At 35.6% G+C, this 22314-nt stretch overlaps 1 protein-coding gene across 1 annotated transcript in view; it reads right to left on the bottom strand.

The window, feature by feature from the left end:
- LOC129768029 (zinc finger protein sens) overlaps positions 1 to 22314 on the bottom strand; it is a 42704-nt gene that overhangs the window by 15795 nt on the left and 4595 nt on the right. The window contains exons 2-4 of the mRNA XM_055769390.1: positions 11103 to 11250; positions 10874 to 11026; positions 10036 to 10796 (exon numbers count right to left, since the gene is read on the bottom strand). Coding sequence (XP_055625365.1) covers positions 10036 to 10796; positions 10874 to 11026; positions 11103 to 11250 — 1062 coding nt within the window. The remainder of the gene's footprint in view (positions 1 to 10035; positions 10797 to 10873; positions 11027 to 11102; positions 11251 to 22314) is intronic.

The raw sequence follows: 22314 nt of genomic DNA, 5'->3' as shown, positions 1-22314 counted from the left end.
TACTTTGTCTATGAAAATATGTTTTGTCCATTATTCCATCAATCATTAGTTTAATTTTTCTTCGTATTTTGGTAACAAATTTAGATTCAATTTGAGTTTTTCAGTCAACTTTTGGTTACGCGATTCTTCAACTATTGGTAGATTTTCCCTCCCTTTTTGTACAATTTTATTCGATTTCGGTTTATTTGGGGTTTATTGCTACACAATATAAATAGATCCCGGGCTGGTTTGGAGGAATTGTGATTAAATTTGAGTAATCAAATTTCGATTTCATCGGTTTTATCGAACTTCGGTTCTGATATGGCCAATTTTCAACAAAATAGTTCTCGAATATTCTTCAACACTGATCAGGTCAATACGATTTTTTGTTGAATTTAATTTTGCATTTAAAAAAAACACATGGTTTACAACGTTTAGGAAAATTTTTGGAAAAACATTGTTCATTTAGTTTCAGTAAAGTTTCAGTCACAGTTTCTCTTATGTGTCGGTCTAGAAGATCGTACAAAAATCTAAACACAAAAACGGGGGGAAAACACGAAGTAAGACAAAAATCGAATTGGTGTTTTTCCCCCGTTTTTGTGTTTAGATTTTTGTACGATTTTTCACTGAAAAAATAGTTGGAGTTGAAGTTTAGTACGAATTTACAGTTCGAATTTTGTTTACAAATTAATGTTGAATAAATCATATTTCCTATTCCTATTTTTGTGTTTCCAAACACAAGATGAAGAAAATTTAATCGTACAGATTTTATTCATTGCTATTTTGACCATGTGTCAATCAAATTACGGAACTAAAGCTATATCAAACCTATATCTATATACTAGGGTTCCGATGAATGTATGGGGAATATCGACCCTAAAATTTCAAAAAGATACCCTATACAAAATGTTCACCACCTCGAAAAAACACCCTTTGCCGAATTTCAGCTCAATCGGACTTACGGGAGAGTGGCGCAAAGCGGTCAAAGTTTGAGTTTTTTGAAAATGGAAAAATCACCCAAGGGGCAACAAAGGAAATCGGGGTTTCCGAAAAAAAATTTGACGCCATATGTCTTGAAATTGCATGAACCGTTGAGATCTAGTGCCATCTCGAATTTTTTTTTTTTTTTTTTTGTCAAAAATCGGAACTCTGGGAACTTTTTTTTTTGTTTCTTTCCGGAGTACGAAACGAAAAGTATAGTTTTGGGTACCAATAAAAATAGTTATCTGGGTTTTTCATTCGAAACTTGCTTCGAAATGTTGATTTGAACGATAATATACCCTATGCAGAATATTAGCTCATTCGGACTTCATTTACTGGTACCGCAGACGTTCAAATTTGAGTTTTTTGAAAACCGAAAAATCACCGGAAATCGAGGTTTTTAAGAAAAATGTTTAGTGCCAAATGTCTTAAAATTGCATGACACGTTGAGATTTACAGTTATCTCATAATTTTTTTTTATCTCAAAAATCGATTTTTCAGGCGGAAAACATTTTATTTCGACAAAAAAAACTCGAGATAACTGTAAATCTCGACGAGTAATGCAAGTTTAAAAAAAACTCAAACTCTGACCACTTCGCGCCACTCTCTCTTAAGTCCGATAGAGCTGATATTTTGCATAGGGTGTTTTTCCGAGGTGGTAAACATTTTCTATAGGGCAACTTTTTGAAATTTTAGGGTCGATTTTTTCCCATACATTATTTGGCACCCTACTATATACCTATAAAGAGCTTGTTCCATTTGATGAAACGTCTACTGGAGAATATTATCTCAAAGTTTTAAAGCATTTCAAGCTTCAGGGAGCTTTTTACGTTGAATGATAAAACCAACAAATATTATACTAAAATAGCTCGTTATACAGAATAGATTTACCTCCAGTCCCTAAGCTTAAATGGCACACTGGTTAGATCAAATTACACAGCTTTTCCCTGAAATTTATATTATATTCAACACTTCCGAAAAAATGTTTACTTTTAATCTCGATCTGAATTTTGTAATTTAGTTAAAATGCTGTGTTAAAAATGTAGTTATATTATGGATACCGATTGAGTTTTTATTCAATCTCAGGAGAGTATTCAACCGCTGTTATTTTATATATTCTCTGGTTCTCAGATTTTTGTGAAAATTGGTAGTTTTGCTCCTTATCACAAAATATTAGACCTGCATTTTTATATTTATTTTTATTTATTTTTTCTCATTGGAGTGCCCATTTCTATTTCAAGATGGTTCAAAATAACAAGTTTTTCACCTTTTTTTCCAAAAAAGGCCTTTTCTTAAAAATTTATTACTTTTGAACTACCGATTGAGAAGTTCGACATATCAAATTGAACTAATTAGCTAGTCTTCTTTGAAAAAATATTACACTCGCGTAATTATCGCGAAACAAAAACACTCGCGGTTTTTGTTTCCGTAATTATCGATTGTATTTTATTGTTTTAGTTTACATGGTTCAGAGATAGAGGGCGCAATATTGTAATATTGCAATATATTTTTTCATGAAGGCTTTACACAATCAGAGATGTGATTTTTATCGTGATTTTTCGAAGTTCACATGTTTGAAACTGAGACTGAGTTTTAACTCAAAAGACCCGAAGATTTTTTTGACAAAAATTCGCTTTTATTATGATGAAATCTAACTATTCTTTATCCGTTTGGGGATGCGAACTATAACATTTTTTTTTGCTGATTTGTGATGGCATTTAGCCCTAATGTAGCCGAAGTACGTGTTAGCATTTTATTGAATTTACACGAATTCACCATTCTGGCTTACACTGCTTCCACATAAATTTAGTGTTGAACATAAATATTGATCAACTTTGGGCAGTTTCTGTTCAATAATGATCAAGATTCGCAGTTCGAATATTCACAAAATTAAACAATTCTTTTTCTATTTGTGTCATATTCGGTCATGCATTTTTATGTTGACTCAGTTTCACAATGTTGTGTTTTCATAATATCATCAGAGCTCAACTAATATTGTTTCAGAAAATTTTCAGATCTCTGTAAAGTTTGTCTCAACTGACATAACTTCTTGAAACTGAAACACAATCCAAATTTGATCGGTACCCATCTAGACTCTGACAAAGTATTTGATATGGTGTGTTAACGAATTTACAGAAATGAGATAGAGACTAAAGTAAACCAAACTTTCTTATTTGTTAAAACGAAAGCTAACGTGACTAAAGTTTAAAGAACTTGATAAAAATCTATGAAAGCTTCAATGTTAGGCTGTACTGAAAAAAAAATTCAATGAGATTTTCTTAAACTTGTTTTTAAGAAAGAAAAAAAAAGAATTTCAGCCATAGATTTGAAGAATTATAAATCGAAGCAGTGAATTCATGTCACATTGAACTGGGGCATGAATTCGCTGGAAAGTTTTTGTTCAAATTTGATTATTTTGTTTTGTTTTTGTTGAGTTTTAAGTTCAAATTTAACGAAAACTGTTCAGTTCACTATCTTCTTCAGAGTTGTGAATCGAACAAATCTCAATGAAATCTTAGCCATATTTAAAACAGCATTTGTTTAAGATATAGTTGGAAATGTATCAAAATTCTGATGAAATCGATCAATTGTTAACTATATTTTATCTTAAAGCGAGGAATAAACGGAAGCCGATCAGAACCGCCACTGATGATGACCAAAACTTTTTTTTTGATTTTTGTAAAAAATCTGATGATTTTTTTTACGAATTGAAATATCATAGTTGATATTGTTTCAACATATTGTTTTAATTTCATGCACTTCCAACAGATGAAGAAAAGTAAATGTTAATCCATGGATCGTAATCAATGTTTGGGTCAATACAATATGATTTTGATTTTCTGTAACTATTAATTTGAAGGGGTAATGTTATTTTTGTTTCATACGGTGACTAGATAGAATGTTTCATTAATAAAAAATTGTCCAAAATTACACCAAAGACGAATCAAAGGATCTGCTGAATATCGGCTTTGTAGATCGTCTTTGGTCCGTATTATGAATTCTTTCAATTTTTTTAACTTATTTTCCTGAATTTGCTCAATTCATTGCGTTAATAGAATTTAAATAAACTTATGATGATAACATCGAGTTTCTTCAGTAATTTTCAACTAAGACAATGATGCCTGAAAGTAAAACTTAGGTCAATCCTGGTAGTTATTGAAAATTTTCCCTAAAATTTTATTAATTTTAGCACGGTTAATACATGCACAAAAAAATGAATGAAATCGATGAGTGCCTCCACTCATGGAATGGAAAAGCATTTGATTTTTTTTGCAGATTTTTGTAGAAAAAATTATAAAATTCGGCGGATTACGACATCATAGAGCAATTCCACCCCAAATCAGCCAAAAAAACAGCAAATTTTGATCCGACCCTCTCGGTTTTTTTTAAACTTGGAAACTACCCAAAATAACAATTTTCATTATCATATGACCAATTATTTTACGACTGATTACATAAAAGAGTGTATTAAAAATCATTGATTTTTCTTCAAAAAATCGTAACTCGAAATCCACATGTCTGATTGAAATATCATGTTTGACAAAATTGTTATAAAATCAAGCAACAATTTTGTAAAAATAACAATTCCAATGCACACACATATAATTTAACAAAGTTTGACAGATAGTTGTGTCGTGTCGAACTCACAAAAATTTAGATATGAATTTTTGGAAATTTTTCAAAATTTCAATACTTTATGAAATCGTAACCATTTAAGAAAAGTAACATGAAAATAGAATCTACACGCGATTTAACATAAAAAACTATATGTAACGTTTTATCCTAGAACCAACCGATATGCACATCTGTATGAATGTAAATGAATCGCCAAATGTGCTCGCCAAACTCGAGAACGGATCGACCGATTTTAGCTGTCTTTATTTCGTTGTGATTGTCTCTGGCCGTAAATCAACGTAACGGCGAGGGGAATTGGACTTTTTTTGGAAAATTTTGGAAAAACATTGGGAAAAAAGGACAACAATTTTTTCTACAGTAATAATCAATTTGAAACTGCTTGCTAATATGATAGAGTTAATTGCTTCACACCATAGATGTTGAAACTCTACATAAGTCATCGCGAATTATTGATTTTGATTTTGATTTCCTTTTAAAGAAACTTTAGACTACACAATTCATTCGACTCTGACCGTGAAAAATGCCTGTTGGGTTATGTTTTCCGAAATTGTCTTTCGGACCGATTTCTTCTAGCCAGTCACAAATCTCGTTTCGTTGTAACGTAGCTTTAGCTGTAAGTTTATTTTTAATTTAGTTTTACAATAATTCATAAGAATATATTAATTAGACTTACAAAATTCGGTTTGCCGGTGTAGTATTAGACAATTAATTCTTTCGCAAAAAGCAAGCTTCAATTTCATTTTCTATATAATTATGTAAGGTTAGGTTAAGTTTCGAGTAATTTAGTACCTAAGTAATTTTATCGTAGGTACTTACAATTTGCATGAACTGGTATAGAATAAGTAACTTTAAGTAATTTTAAGTAACTTTAAGACCAATAACTTTAGGAATACTTTAGTAAGAATATAATTTAAGGAAAATTCACTAGTTCAATTTACGCCACCTTTTGACTGCACGCTCTATCTAGGAATTAAAGCAGGGAGTAAAAACAATAACTACTCATGTTCTTTTTTTATTTTTCCTTCTTCCTGTCTTCTGTCAGAACAACGTTTTAATCACCACCGATGTAGACTCGACTGTAACGTCTATGCCGTGTTGCCAGTACCAACAATGCCAATAAAAAGATCATTCAATGAATAGTTCTGAGATAGAACCTACGAACGTTCGTTCAGTGAGAAAACGTGAGTTTTCGAACCAACTCAAGCATTCATATCGAAAAATCAATTTTTGGCGAGACAAAGTTCACCGGGTCAGCAATGAAATGAAATTTCTGATTTTTAGTGATGCATGAAGGTAAAGTTTGCATGAAATTTGATGAATTTCCGATGGATATTGATACAAATTTATACACACACTTTGATAGCAGTGGATTTATCATTTTTTTTTTAATTTCTTCAATTTGATACGGATATCATATCCCTGTCTTGCAAAACTCAACTAAACTTTTACCAACCAGATTCGTTGCGATATCCATTTTTTTAAATGCAGTATTACGACTCGTCTATTCTCGTTAATTTTGAAACAAATTTTTAGTGATGCCTGTTGTTAAAGTTTGCATCCGGTTTGATTAGTATTTAAACATTTTGTAGGATTGTATCCTACAAAATTTCTACAAATCTACAATTTTTTTCTTGAAAGTTTCTTTTTATTTTAACCCAGTTTCGCTAAATTGACTAAACTTCATCTAAATAGATTCGTTATCAGATCCAATTTCATGTCGGGATTTGAATTTATTTTCTCGAAGTTATTGCTCACTCACTGCATCTTCTTATATACAAAACAAAGTTTTTTTATGAATGGTTAGATTTGAAATGTGTTCGTTGTGTTTGTCTCCATCCAAATTACAATTACAGAATAATTTGAAGAATATAAAGATGAATGGGACAATTCGAAAAAAATCGTATGCATATCTTCTACAGTGGAAGGTGAGTTCCAAAAAAATCGATGACGCATTTGTTCTGCAGTAAAAAGTTTGTCCAATTGGAATTAATTTCTGCAGTTGGAATTAACGGTGACGATATTAAGCTTCATGTTCTGTTGGTGTGAAAATATGAATGGATTTTCGTATAACACATCATCAAATAAGAACGTATGGTAAGATTTGAGTTTTTTTTTTTTATATCTTTGTGTTTGTCTCCACCCAAATTAGAATGATAAAATAAATTGGAGAATATTCAAGAAAAATAGAAAAATTCGAACAACCGAAATAGTTTAACATTGCGTAAAGATGATGAAGTCCATTGAATTCATGAACCGCTTCATTCAATCTCTAAGGCTGATGTCACATTAGGCGGATTCCGCGAGTAAAACCACAGCGGAGGATTTACAGTGTATTGTGAATGAGCCATGTCACACAGAGCGGGGCGGTTTTGGATGCGAATTCATATCGAGAAAAAAAAACCGTCGCGATATCAGCGGCGGCTAATCCGCCTAATGTGACATCAGCCTAATTGGAGTTCGAGCGGTGTCTTCGTCTGTTATCGTTCACGAATGTACGGAAAAAATCAATTTGGAAACATTCCAAAAACAAATTTGGATGGGACGAAGTTCGCTGGGTCCACTAGTTTCATGTAATTTCAATTAAATGACGATAATAATCTGGAATATGTTCGTCAATTGTCTACTGAATAATATTTTTAGTGACGCCTTTAGTGATTTCTTGCTGAGACTTGGACGAACCTAATTTACATAAATGATGAAGCTTCGAACCTATTATACGTTTATTATCTGGTTATGACAATGTTAGCAGAAAATGCTTCGGAGTTTGCATCAAGATTTTGCGACATTTGTTTTATTCATTCAATTGACGGATGAATTTACGTTAGATTTACAATCAGATGGCGCAGCGAGTGAAATGGCAATGTTTTGTTTTTTTTTGGAATGAAATTCGTTTCAATTTGTTAGAAAAGTACGAATTTACCTTCAAATTTCCCGGATTTGAGTACACTGGAGTCGCTTTTTACGCGGGGGATACGTGCCGCGTAATCAAAAACCGCGTAAAAGAAAACCGCGTAAATTCCAAAATCCGCGTAAAAATAAACTGGGTAATTTGCAAAATCCGTTTAAAAATCTATTAGTAGTTTAAAATGCAACCCATACTCTAACAATTGATTACCTCAATTTTTTTGCATGCTACAATCATGCAAAAAAATTGAGGTAATCAATTGCGCTATCTGTATCTTCTTTTAATTCTCAGCTACTAATCAGTGATACAATACAAACTTATTTCGTGAAATGTCACATCAATTAGCATATTGAATTTTTACGCAGTTAATGCGAGCCGCGTTAAAAAAAGCGCGTAAATTCCGAAATCCGCGTAAATTCCGAAATCCGCGTAAAACTAAACCCGCGTAAAAAGCGACTTCAGTGTATTCTTTTCACTCTGAAAAGGCTATAAAATCATCACTTTACAATGTGGTATGTATACCACATTGGTAAAAGTGTTGTAACTTCATTTTTTTCCAACTAGGTAAACAATGAGTAGCATGTGTTTCGCTAAAAATACTGCAAATCCTTTTCGTATCGATCCCTACATAACCAATGATATCAGCCAACTCAATATGATATCGATTTCATCGCAATTATCCACAGTATTTATAATCAAATGATCAAATTCAACGTTCTCGCAGATTATCTATGACTTTGGTCAAATCGCGTGCTGAAACCATCATAAATATACGAAACTCTAAATTTCTTGCCATGTACTGATGACATTTAATGGTTGAAATGAATCTAAATAGAAATAAAATGAATAATAACGACCGAATCTTGCTTTTAACATATTAAGGACCGCACGTTTTGAGACAAACTTGAACGCTTCATTTGTTCGGATTCCACGAATGAGATCGTTCGCTCCGATGTGGATGAGACGAAAGCGAGCCATCGGTAGGCCTTGTTAGATTCTTGGCAAACCAAGGATTTAACCTTCAAGTGTAGAAAACACGGGTTATTTTGTGATCCGTTCGTAACAGACGGAACGCGAAACACGAGAAAACTCGCAATGTGTTAAGTGTGTAGAATAAACAAACATTATCACTTTTTTGGTTCAGAGCTGTAATGTAGGTGTCGCATGAGCTGATTCAGCTTTGCGTAAATTCGTCAATGTCGGTATTTTTCGGTATTTTTATCTGGGTTATTTCTTCTCTTTAAATGTTTATTTGTTCAGAATTGTTTACGTACGTGAATGAATGAATACAAAGAGCATTTTTATTACGAGTTTTTCTATGCGTTATGATTCAAACTATTCTGTTTTGATGCTGTTTTTATTCATCTTTCGGGCAATTCGTGCATCTAAATTTTGATCTAAAATTTGTTTGTAATATTCTGAAAATGCCAACAACTTTTCGTTCGAAATTCTGTTGAATAAGCTGTCCGACGATGTCCGATACATGAAATCATAAATTTGTAACATTTTTTTACAAAGCAGTCTCTCAAATTTTGGTAAAAATAACGACGGAAGTAAACACATAATGAAAAATGCACCGTTTATTCACATATGCAAACAGTTCTCACCATTCTCAACAAAAAAATAACCCAGATACAAACTGCCGCTGACGCGTTCTGTGGTTCCCAAACCGTATCGAAAGAACGGTTATCAATCATCTTACCGAGGCAATTTAATTAGACCTAACAAAAATATCGCCCAGTGCGCGGGTTGGCAGTGGAGTGGTAATAAAACAAATTGCTGCAATCACTTCACTGCCCGCATCCGCCCGACACCGTCCACTGCAGCTCTTACACACATAATTAATGCATGTATTTACATGCCGACACCCGCGAAGTAGAGCGAGAACGGACGAATTACGAGTATAAATCAATACCAGTGCCCAAAGCCGCCCAAAAGTCATCATCCTCATCAAATATTCATGGGGATTGCATGAAACTAGGTACGCACTGTCGTTTTCTGGCAAACTTCCTATTCCAGTTCCCCGCTGTCGCCGTCGACGGCGGCGTGGGCAACACAAGAACGTGATTCTTTCCCAAAGATCCCGCGCAACAAGACGGTGATTAGCATAATTTCTCGCTCCGATGGAAAGAAAAAAAAACTGTTGCAGAGGCTGCGGGTTCGTCGCCTGTGACGGAACCCGGTGACGCACACTTGAGCAAACAGTCAATGCGAAGCCATTGTGCACGCGGACCGGGCCGACCCGGAAAGCCCCAGCGTGAGTCGTACGTAATAGGGAGTGCGGTGACACCTCATTAACTGATTCGTGTCGGATTGTTTTCAGGCCCATTTGTCAAAGCTTGCTGCACAAACATCCAGGGCCCCCGAGAGACCGGCAATCGGCCAGAAGAATTTACACTCGGGAAAGAATCGAATGCATTCAGCTGGGAAGTAGAGCACTTGCACAAACATTGAAGATACGGTGCGTCCCCCACACCGATTGAGACTAACACACAAAATGAATCTGTTTGTGGATGATCAACACCCGAACTCACCTGATACAGTCTGGCTGGCTTCTTCTCCTCGCTGGTTCCAACTCCTTGACCCAAATCTCGCTTGAACGCATAACCCTCAGTGTGTCCGGTCGAATCCGGCCGGGTCATTTCGGTTTTAACCCGGAACTCACTGCCACTACTATCACTGAACGACCCATTCGCACTAACGTTATTATTCTTCACACCGTCCCGATTGTTATTGTTATTATTTTTCACCACAAACACATCCGTACGGTTCTGTCTCAAGATGTCCAAATTTTTCTGCTGCTGCTGCAGATGCGTGAAGTAACCCTTGCTAATCTTGCTGTAATTGAAATAGTTCCGCTCGTTCTTCCCGCTGGCGGCGCCACTGTTCAGCAGAAGATTGTTGTATTCCGTCAAAATGCGAGCCTTCTGACTTTCCATCATCTGCTGATGCTGATGCTGCTGCTGCTGGTGGTGGTTGTGATGGTGATGCTGGTGATGATGCTGCAGTTCTTGGGCTTCGTCGATCTGCAGTTCCCCACTCGACGAGTCTCCCCCATCGTCGTGACCATTGTTCCGTTCATCGTCATCGTCGTCGTCGTCGTCGTCGTTTTCGATGTCGATATTGCTTTGGTTGTCGTCGATGGTTTCCTTCTCGCACATGCTGGCTGGCGACCAGATGTGGATCGAGTGGGCAAGGGAAGCTGCAGCTGCCGCGGCGGCAGCCGTTGTGGAGCGTGAGTTTGGCGTCGAAGACGCGGAAGGTTTCATCGATAGATTCAGCGGCATGTCCTCGTCTGTTTGGGTTCGAGGTTATGAAGGGGTTAGAAAAGGATTAGGCTTTCCGGCAGGATCGGATAGTCGGAGCACTTACCAACGATTTCCTCCTTCTCCGGGGTCAACGTATAGTCCCGCGAGTGGACCAAACTCGGTGAGATCGGTGTGATTGGCTGCTGGGGCAGCAGGAACTGTGGCCATAGGAAGGCGGCGCCCGAGTAGAACAGGGGATTGTACAGCAGCGGGATGTCTGTGTTTGGAGAAACAAAAACGAGACCAGAATTATGAATCATACCGCTTACAAACCACCGAAGAATTTGTCTCACCTCTGGAATTCCATTTTTGTCCCAGCACGGAACTGAACGCCGACGCCCGTTGGATCAGATTGGCCGAGGAGGCACTCAGCTCGAGGGGACTGGCCGGCGTTTGGCCAATCAGCGCTGGTGGCGAAGGCGGTGGTGATAGGTGCGCCATCTGTGAGGAGAAACGAAAACAACAATCAAAAACAACAGTTCACTCAGAAACACCGTGAGTTCAAATCTGCATTCGACCAGAATGAATCCAATCAATTATATGGAACGGACCCCGCATTCGCAGGCTTCGATCCGCGTGTTTGCATGAGAATAGCAAATATGCAGTTCTCTTGGCGTTTTTTTTTTCCTTTCTTGTGTCGCTCCTAACCCGCAACCGTTTGTGCAAATTATGAATAATTAATCACGAAAAATGAGACTGAAAACGCAACGCCATCCTCAGTTCTTCAGTCCTACAGCAAGTTTTGTTCTATAATTGTTGTTTTCATCATACAAATCAAATGAAACACAGCGGCTTTGACAGCGGTCCTCGGCCAGTAATTAGTGCCATTTGCGGTGTCATACGGTTCCACTATTGCTGGTACATCTTTTTCTTTACAAACGCTGCTACTGATTTGAAGCTGAAGCGAGGGCCAAAAGTGGGGAACCACAATCAGTCCCCTGTGATTAGGGTGTAATTAAAAGTCGTTGTTCTGTGATGGTTACAGTACTTTGTATCCTGATAGTGAATAGGGGAATGAGTTGAGTAAAAACGATTAATATTCGATACATCTAGCTTGATGCAATTGTCTCGTTGGTTTTCCAGCTTAGTGTCCAAACATCTTAGGAATAGAAATACGGAGCCGACATTCTCAGTAAACATTAAATCGTATAACTTTGCATATGCTGTAAGTAATGTGGTTGGTGTTAAGTCAGAGGGGACCAAGTCGCAAAATTTAAAATTTCAAATCATTGCTTGCGTTAGGTTAAGGGGAGACCCCAGTCTGGAAGGTCGCATTTTTTTGCATTTTTGGGAAGCTTGCGCCCTCAGAAATGTTGTCCTAAAAGGATTTTTTGATATTTAACTTTATTAGAAAGTTACAGCCAAAAGTATGAAGTCACCTCATTGGTGAATATTGATGTGCGAATATTCAAACGCGTTTTTCTTGAAACCATGTTTTTTCAACTGCTAGTATCGATATCTCAGGATCTACTCAACCGATTTGGCAGAAAATTTTATCAGCATGTAGAAATGAATTATCTAAAGCATTATGTAGCCGTTTTTTGATATCCAATTTTTTCGATTTTTTATGAACTTTTAAAGAGTGATTTTTCATGAAAAATAACTCGGTTTTAACAAAAATGACCGTCATTTTGGCAATTTTTCGAAACTTTGAAAACCCCTATATAACGCTTTAGGTATTGTCCTAAAGTTTCAGAATATGCATTGGAATTCGTTCTGCGAGACTCCGTTGCTTCAGAACCGATACCACCAGCAAGGTACCGATTTTCAGACAGCATCTATGCATTCAGCTGTCAACAGCGTATTAATCATTATTCGTGCACTCAAAAAATTGAAAATACATCTTCAAATATACCTTAAACAATAACCAAATACCCGAGACCTTCACTTTACCCCTAACATCCGAAAAAAAAACACGAAAATCCATTATTTTTCTCGCCTCAACCCTACGAGCGTCGTTTTCAAACGATAACAGCCGATAAACGTAAAATTGAACTAATCGACATCATATATGCATTTCAGGCAAATGCAGCTCGAGAGTGATTTAAACGTATAATGTATACTGCGACCAATCGTGTTACATGCTGTAGAATATCATTCAATAGTAAATCATGTGAGATCGTAATTGAGGACATATTACATTGTATTAGGGATTTGACACATCAAGGTTGTAGATGTTCATTTCAAGACGGATCTATGGTACAATGTGCAGTCATTTGGTCACTATGTTGGATAGAGGAGCGGTATATGAAAACAGTACGAAAGTCACTGTTTTTGAATAGTTTCTATTTCTACAAACATAAATATTCTCATATATAACGGGTGTTAAATAAAAAATGAGAATTTTTTCAATCACAAATAAAAAAAAAATCGTTTCTTTTTCATCGATTTCAGTATTTTTTATTAATAACATAATGTATTTTCTTCAAAAAAATGTCAGTGAATGTTTGAGTAAGGGCCGTGGTCTGCTGCTCGTCGCCTTTGTCGCGATGCTCTCACAAGAACGTTGTACGGCACTTACGTCCATTTTCCGGATACAATTCCGGATTCTTGTAGTCAGTTGCTTCGTGTCCTTGGCCCTACAATTGTTTTTATACACTAGGACACTGAGTGAGCCAAAGAAATCCTCTATTGGGCAGCACTGGGGCAAGTTTGTTGGGTTACGATCTTTCGGCACGAACGGTATCTTTTTCTCCTCAAGATACGCCAGCGTCTTGGGCGTAATGGGAAGACGCCTTGTCCGGCCAGAAGACGTACTTCCCATCCGCGTGATGCTCGTTCAGGAACGGCAGCAGGATTTTATCGAGGCACTCTTCTCGATAGATTTGTTGGTTGATTGCCAGACCGCTCGGCTTAAACCAAGGCTTTGAAATGCCCCGGTCGGAAATGGCGATGTACAACATAACCTTTTTTTCAAACTTGTGCTTGAACTTGTATTTCACTTCAGGCGGTGTGGATGACTTGTCGCTGGAGTAGTAATTATCATTTCCTGGAATATACGTTTTGGACAGCGGAAAATAGCTTTCGTCGTCCAGAACGAAAGACGTCCCGCGGTATTTTTGGTCATCCACCGACACTGTGATTTAACCGTCTCAATCTGCTCCTCCGTGTACTCCGGCGACCTCGTCTTCTTCCTGCAGACGATTCCTTCCATCTTGAGGGTCTGATGGATCAATACGTGGGAGCAGCCATATTTCCGACCGGCGTCACGCAGGCTGGTTGCGTCCTTGTTGTCAAACAGCTTCTTTAACGATGTCTTCCTCTGCTTCGTCATTATCGTCACCGGACGACCACTTCCGACCTTCCGCTCTACGTTCAGGGAACCCAGGATACGATATACCGTACTGACAGGTACATTTTCTTCTTTAAAATGTGCCACCATGAACGTTTTTCCTTGCTGGAAATGCGTTTCGTAGAACCGTACAATGCGTTCGCGGAGCACGTGCTGTTTCGACGCCATCTTTGCTTTGACTAAATTCAAACTAGCAAAACCAAACAGGCCTACTGTTTCTAGGGAGCCCAAAGAGCAATTTTCTTGGAGAAAGAAAATTTTACGCTCTTTATTTGAGTTACTGAAAGGTATTGAAAAAAATCTCATTTTTTATTTAACACCCGTTAGAAATGACAATTCGTAAGATGCAAATATAAATGGTATATTTATCAAAACCAATTCGCAAACATTTCCCATGTATGTATATCGCCTCCACTTTTGCACGTATATACTAGTTAGGCGCATCATATATCACCCAAAATGTGAGGTATATGATGATCTTTACGCGCTGGACGACCTAGCATCCCCACCACTCATTAAATCGTATATCTTTTTCACATGCTAGGTAACATATAAATTCGTATCAAGTCACAATCGTATGAAATGTCAATCAAAATATGCATCATGTGTATGGTATATCGGTATAAAGAAACGTCGTAATATTGCGGTGTGCAATATTATGAACGTACATTCTATTTATTTCATATAACATTGTCGAGTCAAATCGTGTAACAAGAACCTTAATATCCCAGCAAACATTAAATCGTATAACTTTTACACAGGCTAGGTCGCATTAAAATTCGTATCAAATTACAATCGTATAAAATACCAACCAAAGGATATATCATGTGTATCTGAAATCGTACAAAACGCAAAAACACCTTTTTCAATATGATTGATGGATTAAATCGTATATCGGTGTAACAATCATCCTAATATTGCGATGCGCGGTGTTAAATACGTGTTAAATTCAATTCATTTTATAGAACATTGTCAAGTCAAATCACATAAACAAGCATCGTATATCGTATATATTTATATACACGGCTTTATATACAAATATAATATGACATATTCGTATATCACCTCCAGTTTCCCATGTATATGCCAGTTATACGCATCATATATCACCCAAATATGGCTTGCATGTATGTATATCGCCTCCCATTGAGGAATTTCATACGACTCAATGTTTGATGGGATGCATCGTCTTTCGTGATACACGGTATATCGCCCACTATTGCCAGTTATACGCATCATATATCACACAAAGGTGCCGCCTCCAGATTTGGCATTTTATGAGATTTAAAGTTTGCTGGATCACGTCATTTTTTTTGCATTTAGCTATTTAAACGCATCATATACCACCCAAATTATGCGATATATATGTTGTACATACGATGGTAGTAAGTTTTAATGATTTCTGCACACCTAGCATACATAAAATCGTACAACTTTTGCACACTCTAAGTCCATATAAAACCATATCAAATCTCAATCGTATATAATATCAATCAAAGTATGCACCGTTTATATCTTAAATCGTAATAAAGTGCAACCACGATTTCGTGTATTATTTAAATCATTGTTGGGTGAAGCCGCATATCGGTTTAACAAGCATAGTATATTGTTATATATGGGGTTTTGTAACATTGCAAAAGCGTATAACACCTCCACTTTTACATGCGTATGCCAGTTCTACGTATCATATACCACCCAACTGTGTCTCAGATATCCGTATATCGCCTCCACTCCAGCAGGTTAAATATATGAATAGGTTTAGCAGGTAAAAGCAAAACTTTTCCAATTTTGCAGAAATCATCTTTATATTATATTTAAATTTTCTTTGATATTTCAATATTTGTTTGACTTTAAATTATTTTTTTTAGAAGGACGTAGACATTCAAGCGTGAACGAAAACTGTTGATTGTATGGAACATCTGATATTAGAACACAATTTCGGATACAAAGCGGAAAGTGATTTGGATTCACTAAAACGTTGAGAAATGTTTGCTACATCAGAGTGTTGTTCATAAATTTGTCCATCCATTTTTATATGTCTCATTTTCAAATCCCAACTCAAGCTATGACTTTAAGTACCCACGCTTCGAATAAGAATAAATATAAACATTGGTTATTGGAAATGTTGTATTGACTTCCAGTTTTTTCTAAAAAAAAACTTTTTTTAGTGTATTTTTTTCTAATAAGCCCTATATATATATATATATATATGCTACTACTTGTTTTCAGATTTTTTTTTATACAACCTCTAGTTTGCGAACTTTAATTTTATTTGAAACTAGCTGACCCGGCGAACTTCGTCCCGCTCAAAATTGATTTTTTATATGAATACATCCCAAGCGAACGTTTGTGGGTTCAATCGCAGAACTCTTTATTGTTCAATATTATATAGAAATATAAGATGTTCCTTCGTTACATGGAATGCATGTTTAATACCGAAAAGTTTTATTTCGATAATAATTTTTGTTTTCATAGCGTGTCCATCCATCAGATTCCATCGTCATTTTCGCTTCACACTAATGAAACACGAACCTTAATTCCGCAAACAAGAAATTTGCTGCTACTATTTGTGCACAAAACGAATGAAAAGCGTAACTCATTTATCTGTTCTAGATTGAGTCTAGCAATGAGTTACCAACAGAATATAATTCTGTTAGAAAAGGAGAGACAAGATTCATCGTTACTCGCGATTTGTACAGATCGTGATCTTTACTGTTCACAGTTATTCGTAAATCCATGCTCTTGAGCTAGAAAAATATTTCCACTCGTGTCTGGTTTCATTTTTAGCATAAATATTTCATAAATTTAAATTTTTCGGGTGTAAATCGGGTTTGGAGTAGCTAATGGTTCATGGTTTATTCGCCTATCTCAAGTTTCTTTTCGCACAACATTGTTGTGAATTTTCTACAAATTTTTCACCGGTTATGATTTACCATCAAAATCACATGTTTCATTAACAGAAAACCGCTGAGAGCTTAAGTTCTGCTTCACGAATCCAAACAAAATATTCTAACCATAAAATTTTACAAGTCTGACTGCAACTTTCGAGCTGGAACCAAATGGATTGATATTCCAACTAAAACAACAAATCATACCAAAAAGAATATTTCTACGCCCAAGCTTGGATTATTTATCTCCCTGAAACACAAGTAGCTGTCACTCATCAAAAGTCTTCTAATTACCCCTTTTTCCCATCGTCCTGTAATCACAAGCGTTGACAACACAGCCCGTGATTATTTCATATTGTTTCGATCGGATCCCCTCCCATAGCCTCAAAGTAAGTGGAAGTGACAGCTCCCTATGCAAACAAAACCTCCTCATATGACTATTGATTTTACACCCGTTCCCTTTTGTTGGTTCGCCTCATCGTTCCGACCCAACCGACGAGTGTCAGTGATAATTATAGTCCTCAGAAAACGGCAGCGCCACCACCGCCCCCCTCGACAAATAGGATTTGTCGGAAATCCGAAGAGTCACATGCCGGTTTGCTTTGGTTTTGTGGCCGCTCTTACCGGTGACAATGTTGGTGGGAAGGCCGAGGATTTGCTAAGTGCATTTAATTACATAAACGAGGATTGATTTTCTGTCTGAAGCCTTGGCGGGAAATTGGCCTCTCTTCTGCCATCAAACGAAATCAATTTGATTCTAAGGAATATGTTTATCAAATCGGTTGTACATCGAAGTCACACTGAAGTGGAATCACTAAAGGGAATCTAAGATTCCGTTCCCAGCGTCGATTGTTCAGTGAACAAACCTCTAACCAATGGTGCGTGTCGAGTATCCACTGTACTTCCCATACAAACTTCCGGAAAACTTCCTGCCATAGAATGCACATCGGCACTTCACCCACTTCCCGCCAGGGAGTAAACATACATGAGTTCGCGTAAACACAAGACATGTGAACAACAAACATATTCTCACCATAATTGATAACCATTAACAAATTAGACGATAATATCTGGAACGTGCCGCGCGGTGCGCTTGGGAAAGCACCCTCCCCAGGGGAGGGTGAGTGGAGAGTGTTCCGTCAAGCGTGGAAAACCGTTTCGATTCCCATGAAACAGACGGGGAGCAAGGGTATGCTTAAGCGAGTGGAAAGGCGCGGAGTGTCTTCATCGGGTATATGTGAGGATATTTGGGTGCCTGGCAATTTTTTTCCGGAATATTAGTTGCTCTATCCAGAGAGAATTGATTAAGTTGTAATAATTTATAATTGACAGTAATTTCTGGAATAGCGAAATCGTTGGATACAACACGATGATAACATGCTTCCCTATTATAATACGACTCTAACCTCCAAGAAAACGTTGTTTCGAACTTCCTCTGTTTTCTTTTTCAATTTAATATTTCAATTCCAAGAACGAAAATCATAGGTGACGGATGTTGTTTTCGCCGCTCCGATATTGAGTATTTTGAATGGTTTTATTTGAACACTTGATTCACTGGTAGTTACACTTGGGTAGGTAAGTTAACATTGATGCGATGGTGGATTCGAAATGTATTTGTTAATGACAATGAAACGGACAGTAACAAATTATTGATAAAATGAGCATCTTACTCAAAATCTTTTTTATTCTCCCTGTCTAATTACATGTTAATTGCTGGATAGACGAACAACGTGAGGGAGAAAATAGAATGATTCCTCTCACGAACGATAAACTTCTACGTTTCGCATATTACACTACCTGCCCGTCTTACCCCTACCTTAAGTCCGTTTCACACGCATCACAAAGACAGCCTGAAGAGTTACAATCAGTAATGTCAATATTTTAATTTTTTTTTTCATCATTTGGATATCGAGGAACGTTCCAATCCTTATTATAAAAAAGCACACATTTTTGTCTCTTTATACAGTTGACAATAAAGTAGAGATCAATGCACTATGGTCCAGGAGGTGCATTTAAGTGGAAATTAGCATCTAGAGCTCGACAGTAATTCTCTAGACAAAAACTGTCTTCGACAAAGTTGTTACATATAATAGAGAGCTCATTTTTATGTTATCAAAAATAGGGTGACCAAAATTTACGATGAAATGAAAAATCTAACTTTCTTATCTTTATAGATAGAGGTAAACATAGTTCGACAATATTGTAGCTCTGGTTATTTTAAGTAACTTTGTGAAACAATATTTCTTTCTATCTCTCCAAATAACCGATATAACGCTTTTTCTCTAGGTTGAGTTAGGGTTACCATGAAAAAAAAAGATTTTTTTGCTCTAACTTTTATATGTAAAATTCTACATCAAAACTGTCTTTGAATGATCTTTAGAGCTTTCAAATCCACGCATTTTACGGTGCATAACTTGTATGTATCTTAATGCTACTCAAAGTTATTGATGTTTTTTCCCCGAAAACACGACCTTTTCATTTGCTTGTCGTTCTTTTTGGGGCAAACATAATAAAAAATTATTGATAGCATTTTAAAGAGCACATTTGACTCTACATAAGGTAAAACTTTCAAAAGAGTGTTATTTTTTGTATTTGAGTAAATTAAATTTGAAATTATGAGTTTTTGCATATAAATGAACAAGTTGCAATTTTTAAATGCATATAAATAGTAAGCGTAAACTTTAAAGCAGCATCACTTCAGTTCAGTCTTATAGCCACTCAACATGGAGGTTCAAAGAAGACACATATTTGTTTTTGTTTTCGGTGGACGAAATATAGAAGACGTTATACAATTATTACGAGAAAAATGCCAAGATATATGTGTTTTGAGTGCCAGAAAGTGCCTGAAAAGCCAAATGCTGAGCCAAAGGATGAAGCGTAACCGTGTAAGCGTTATATCGGTTATTTGAAGAGATAGAAAGAAATATTGTTCCACAAAGTTACTTAAAATAACTAGAGCTACAATATTGTCGAACTATGTTTACCTCTATCTATAAAGATAAGAAAGTTAGATTTTTCATTTCATCGAAAATATTGGTCACTCTATTTTTGATAACATAAAAATGAGCGCTCTATTATATGTAACAACTTTGTCGAAGACAGTTTTTGTCTAGAGAATCACTGTCGAGCTCTAGATGCTAATTTCCACTTAAATGCACCTCCTGGACCATAGTGCAATGTCATAAAATTTTATATTACTCTGTCTTATCAGATTCAAAGTAGAGTTCGCTTAATCGATTTAATTACGATTCAAAAAGACTGCAATATCTGAAGAAAAAAATACATGCTCTCCTTATACTGATATGTTTTCACCATTCGACAAATCAAAATACAGGCCGGACTCGATTATATACAGTGTCCGATTTCTTTCCACTGTTTATAATCGAATCCTGTATATAATTGAGCCAAAAAAAAGTTTGTTTTTATGTTTATACATATATTTTTTCGAATTGATTCATCCCACCAAAGTCAGAAAACATCTTTCTCACATAAAAAAAAAATTAATTCATTTAGATTCTCTCCGATATTGAAAAAATATTACAATTTTTCTTAAAATAATACAGATTTGAAATATGAAAAAAAAAGTTTCTTTTCAAACTGTATATAATCAAATCATATATAATCGAGTCCGATCTGTATTTCCGAATCGGTTTTTGAATATCCGAGTCATGGGCTACTGAAAAATGTATTTCTCCGATCAAATTCAGTTTCGACACAAAAATAGGAAAACATAAAAAAAAATAGGAAAAAATGAGCAGAGAATGTACAGATTTAAGGTCAGTGTTACAATTGACAAGAAGTATTCGATTTATAAAGTTTACTAATCAGCTTAGCAATTCAGTCTAATAAATTGTTTTTGGAAATTAAATGATATGATTTTTTTTTATTTCTGACGGATTTCATGCTAACTCGTCTCAAGAGTTGACAGCACCATCTCAGATAGCAGTGAAACGTTGTGGGTGTAAATTGATTGGTCATTTGAGTAACTTTACATACTTGAAATATTCGAAAAACAATTAGACTTCTTTTTGAAAAGGACCAATTATTTTTTCTTCATTTTTTACATTTAATAAATTACTGAAAAACTATCAAATTTACAAAATTCTGGTCAAAAGATGGAATGTGAAGAAATCTAAAGAAAAACCACACTGAAAAAAAAAATTTTAAAAGTCAAAATTCATTGTTCTCAAAAACGTTTGTTTTTAATTCTCAAAAAAAAAATGTAAATCTTACAATTTCCAACAAGTCACTTTTATAGGGAAAGATTTTTCCACCAACAACTGTTCCATGTTTTCTTTTGAAAAATAATCCTAATGTTCAACTCGTAACATGTTTATGTGTAAATAATCGCGATTTACATGTTTTGATTTATTTTTTTTTTTTAATTTAAAAACATGTCAATAACATGTCAAACGCGAGAATTTGCACACAAAATGTTACGAGTAAAACATTACTTTTTTCAAGAGTCTCCATAGAAAAAAGCCATATATTCCAAAAACTAAAAAATATAGAAAGTTGATATATTCGACAAAAATTTGTATTTCAATGAGATCTAAAATATTATTCATTACGCTATTTCGCTATCTTGACTTTAAACTATATTAGGATTAGAAGTAATTTTTTCGAAGAAAAAATAGAAACGTTGTTGTTAGAAAAACTTTCTCCCTGTAAAAGTGCCCATCTTCCAATGTATGGGTGACTTGTTGGAAATTGTGAGGGCTATTCACATATTTTTTTTTAAATTAAAAAAAAAGTTTTTTGAGAGAAATGAATTTAAATTTTTCAAATAATTTTATTTTCAGCGTAATTTTTCTTCAAAAATTATGGTATTTTTTATGAAAATTTAAACAATTTCCTATATTTCATCTTTTGACCAGAATTTTATAGCAATTATAGTTATTGAGTCATTAATTTTTGTAAAAAATTAAGAAAAAAAATTTTTAACCTTCTTCAAAAAGTGGTCTAATTCTTTTTCGAATATTTTGAGTATGCAAAGTTTATTGAACGACCAATGTCTTTACACCTGCATCGTTTCACTGCTATTTGATATGGTGCTACCAATGGTCTGTCGAGTTGGCATGAATTTCGTCTACTAAGGAAGTATTCTGGTCTAGAAAATCGAAAAAAAAAGTATTTCACATTTTCATAAGTCTAGACTATTGAGAATATGAGCCTAGAAGTTCCTTTGAAATTCGAATGTTGTAGAGAGTTGCGAAGGCTATTATCGTAATCATTGTTGAGGTGAAGATCCTCAACACATGAGCTGCCCATCTAATCCGTCGAGTTGGTGTAAATGAAAATAATCTTCGGCTAAACCATGACAGC

The sequence above is a fragment of the Toxorhynchites rutilus genome, chromosome 2 (genome assembly GCF_029784135.1).
Source record: "Toxorhynchites rutilus septentrionalis strain SRP chromosome 2, ASM2978413v1, whole genome shotgun sequence".
In the NCBI taxonomy this organism is placed as follows: domain Eukaryota; kingdom Metazoa; phylum Arthropoda; class Insecta; order Diptera; family Culicidae; genus Toxorhynchites; species Toxorhynchites rutilus.
The sequence above is the reverse complement of the archived record's forward strand: the minus strand, read 5'-3'. Positions and strand labels throughout refer to the sequence as shown.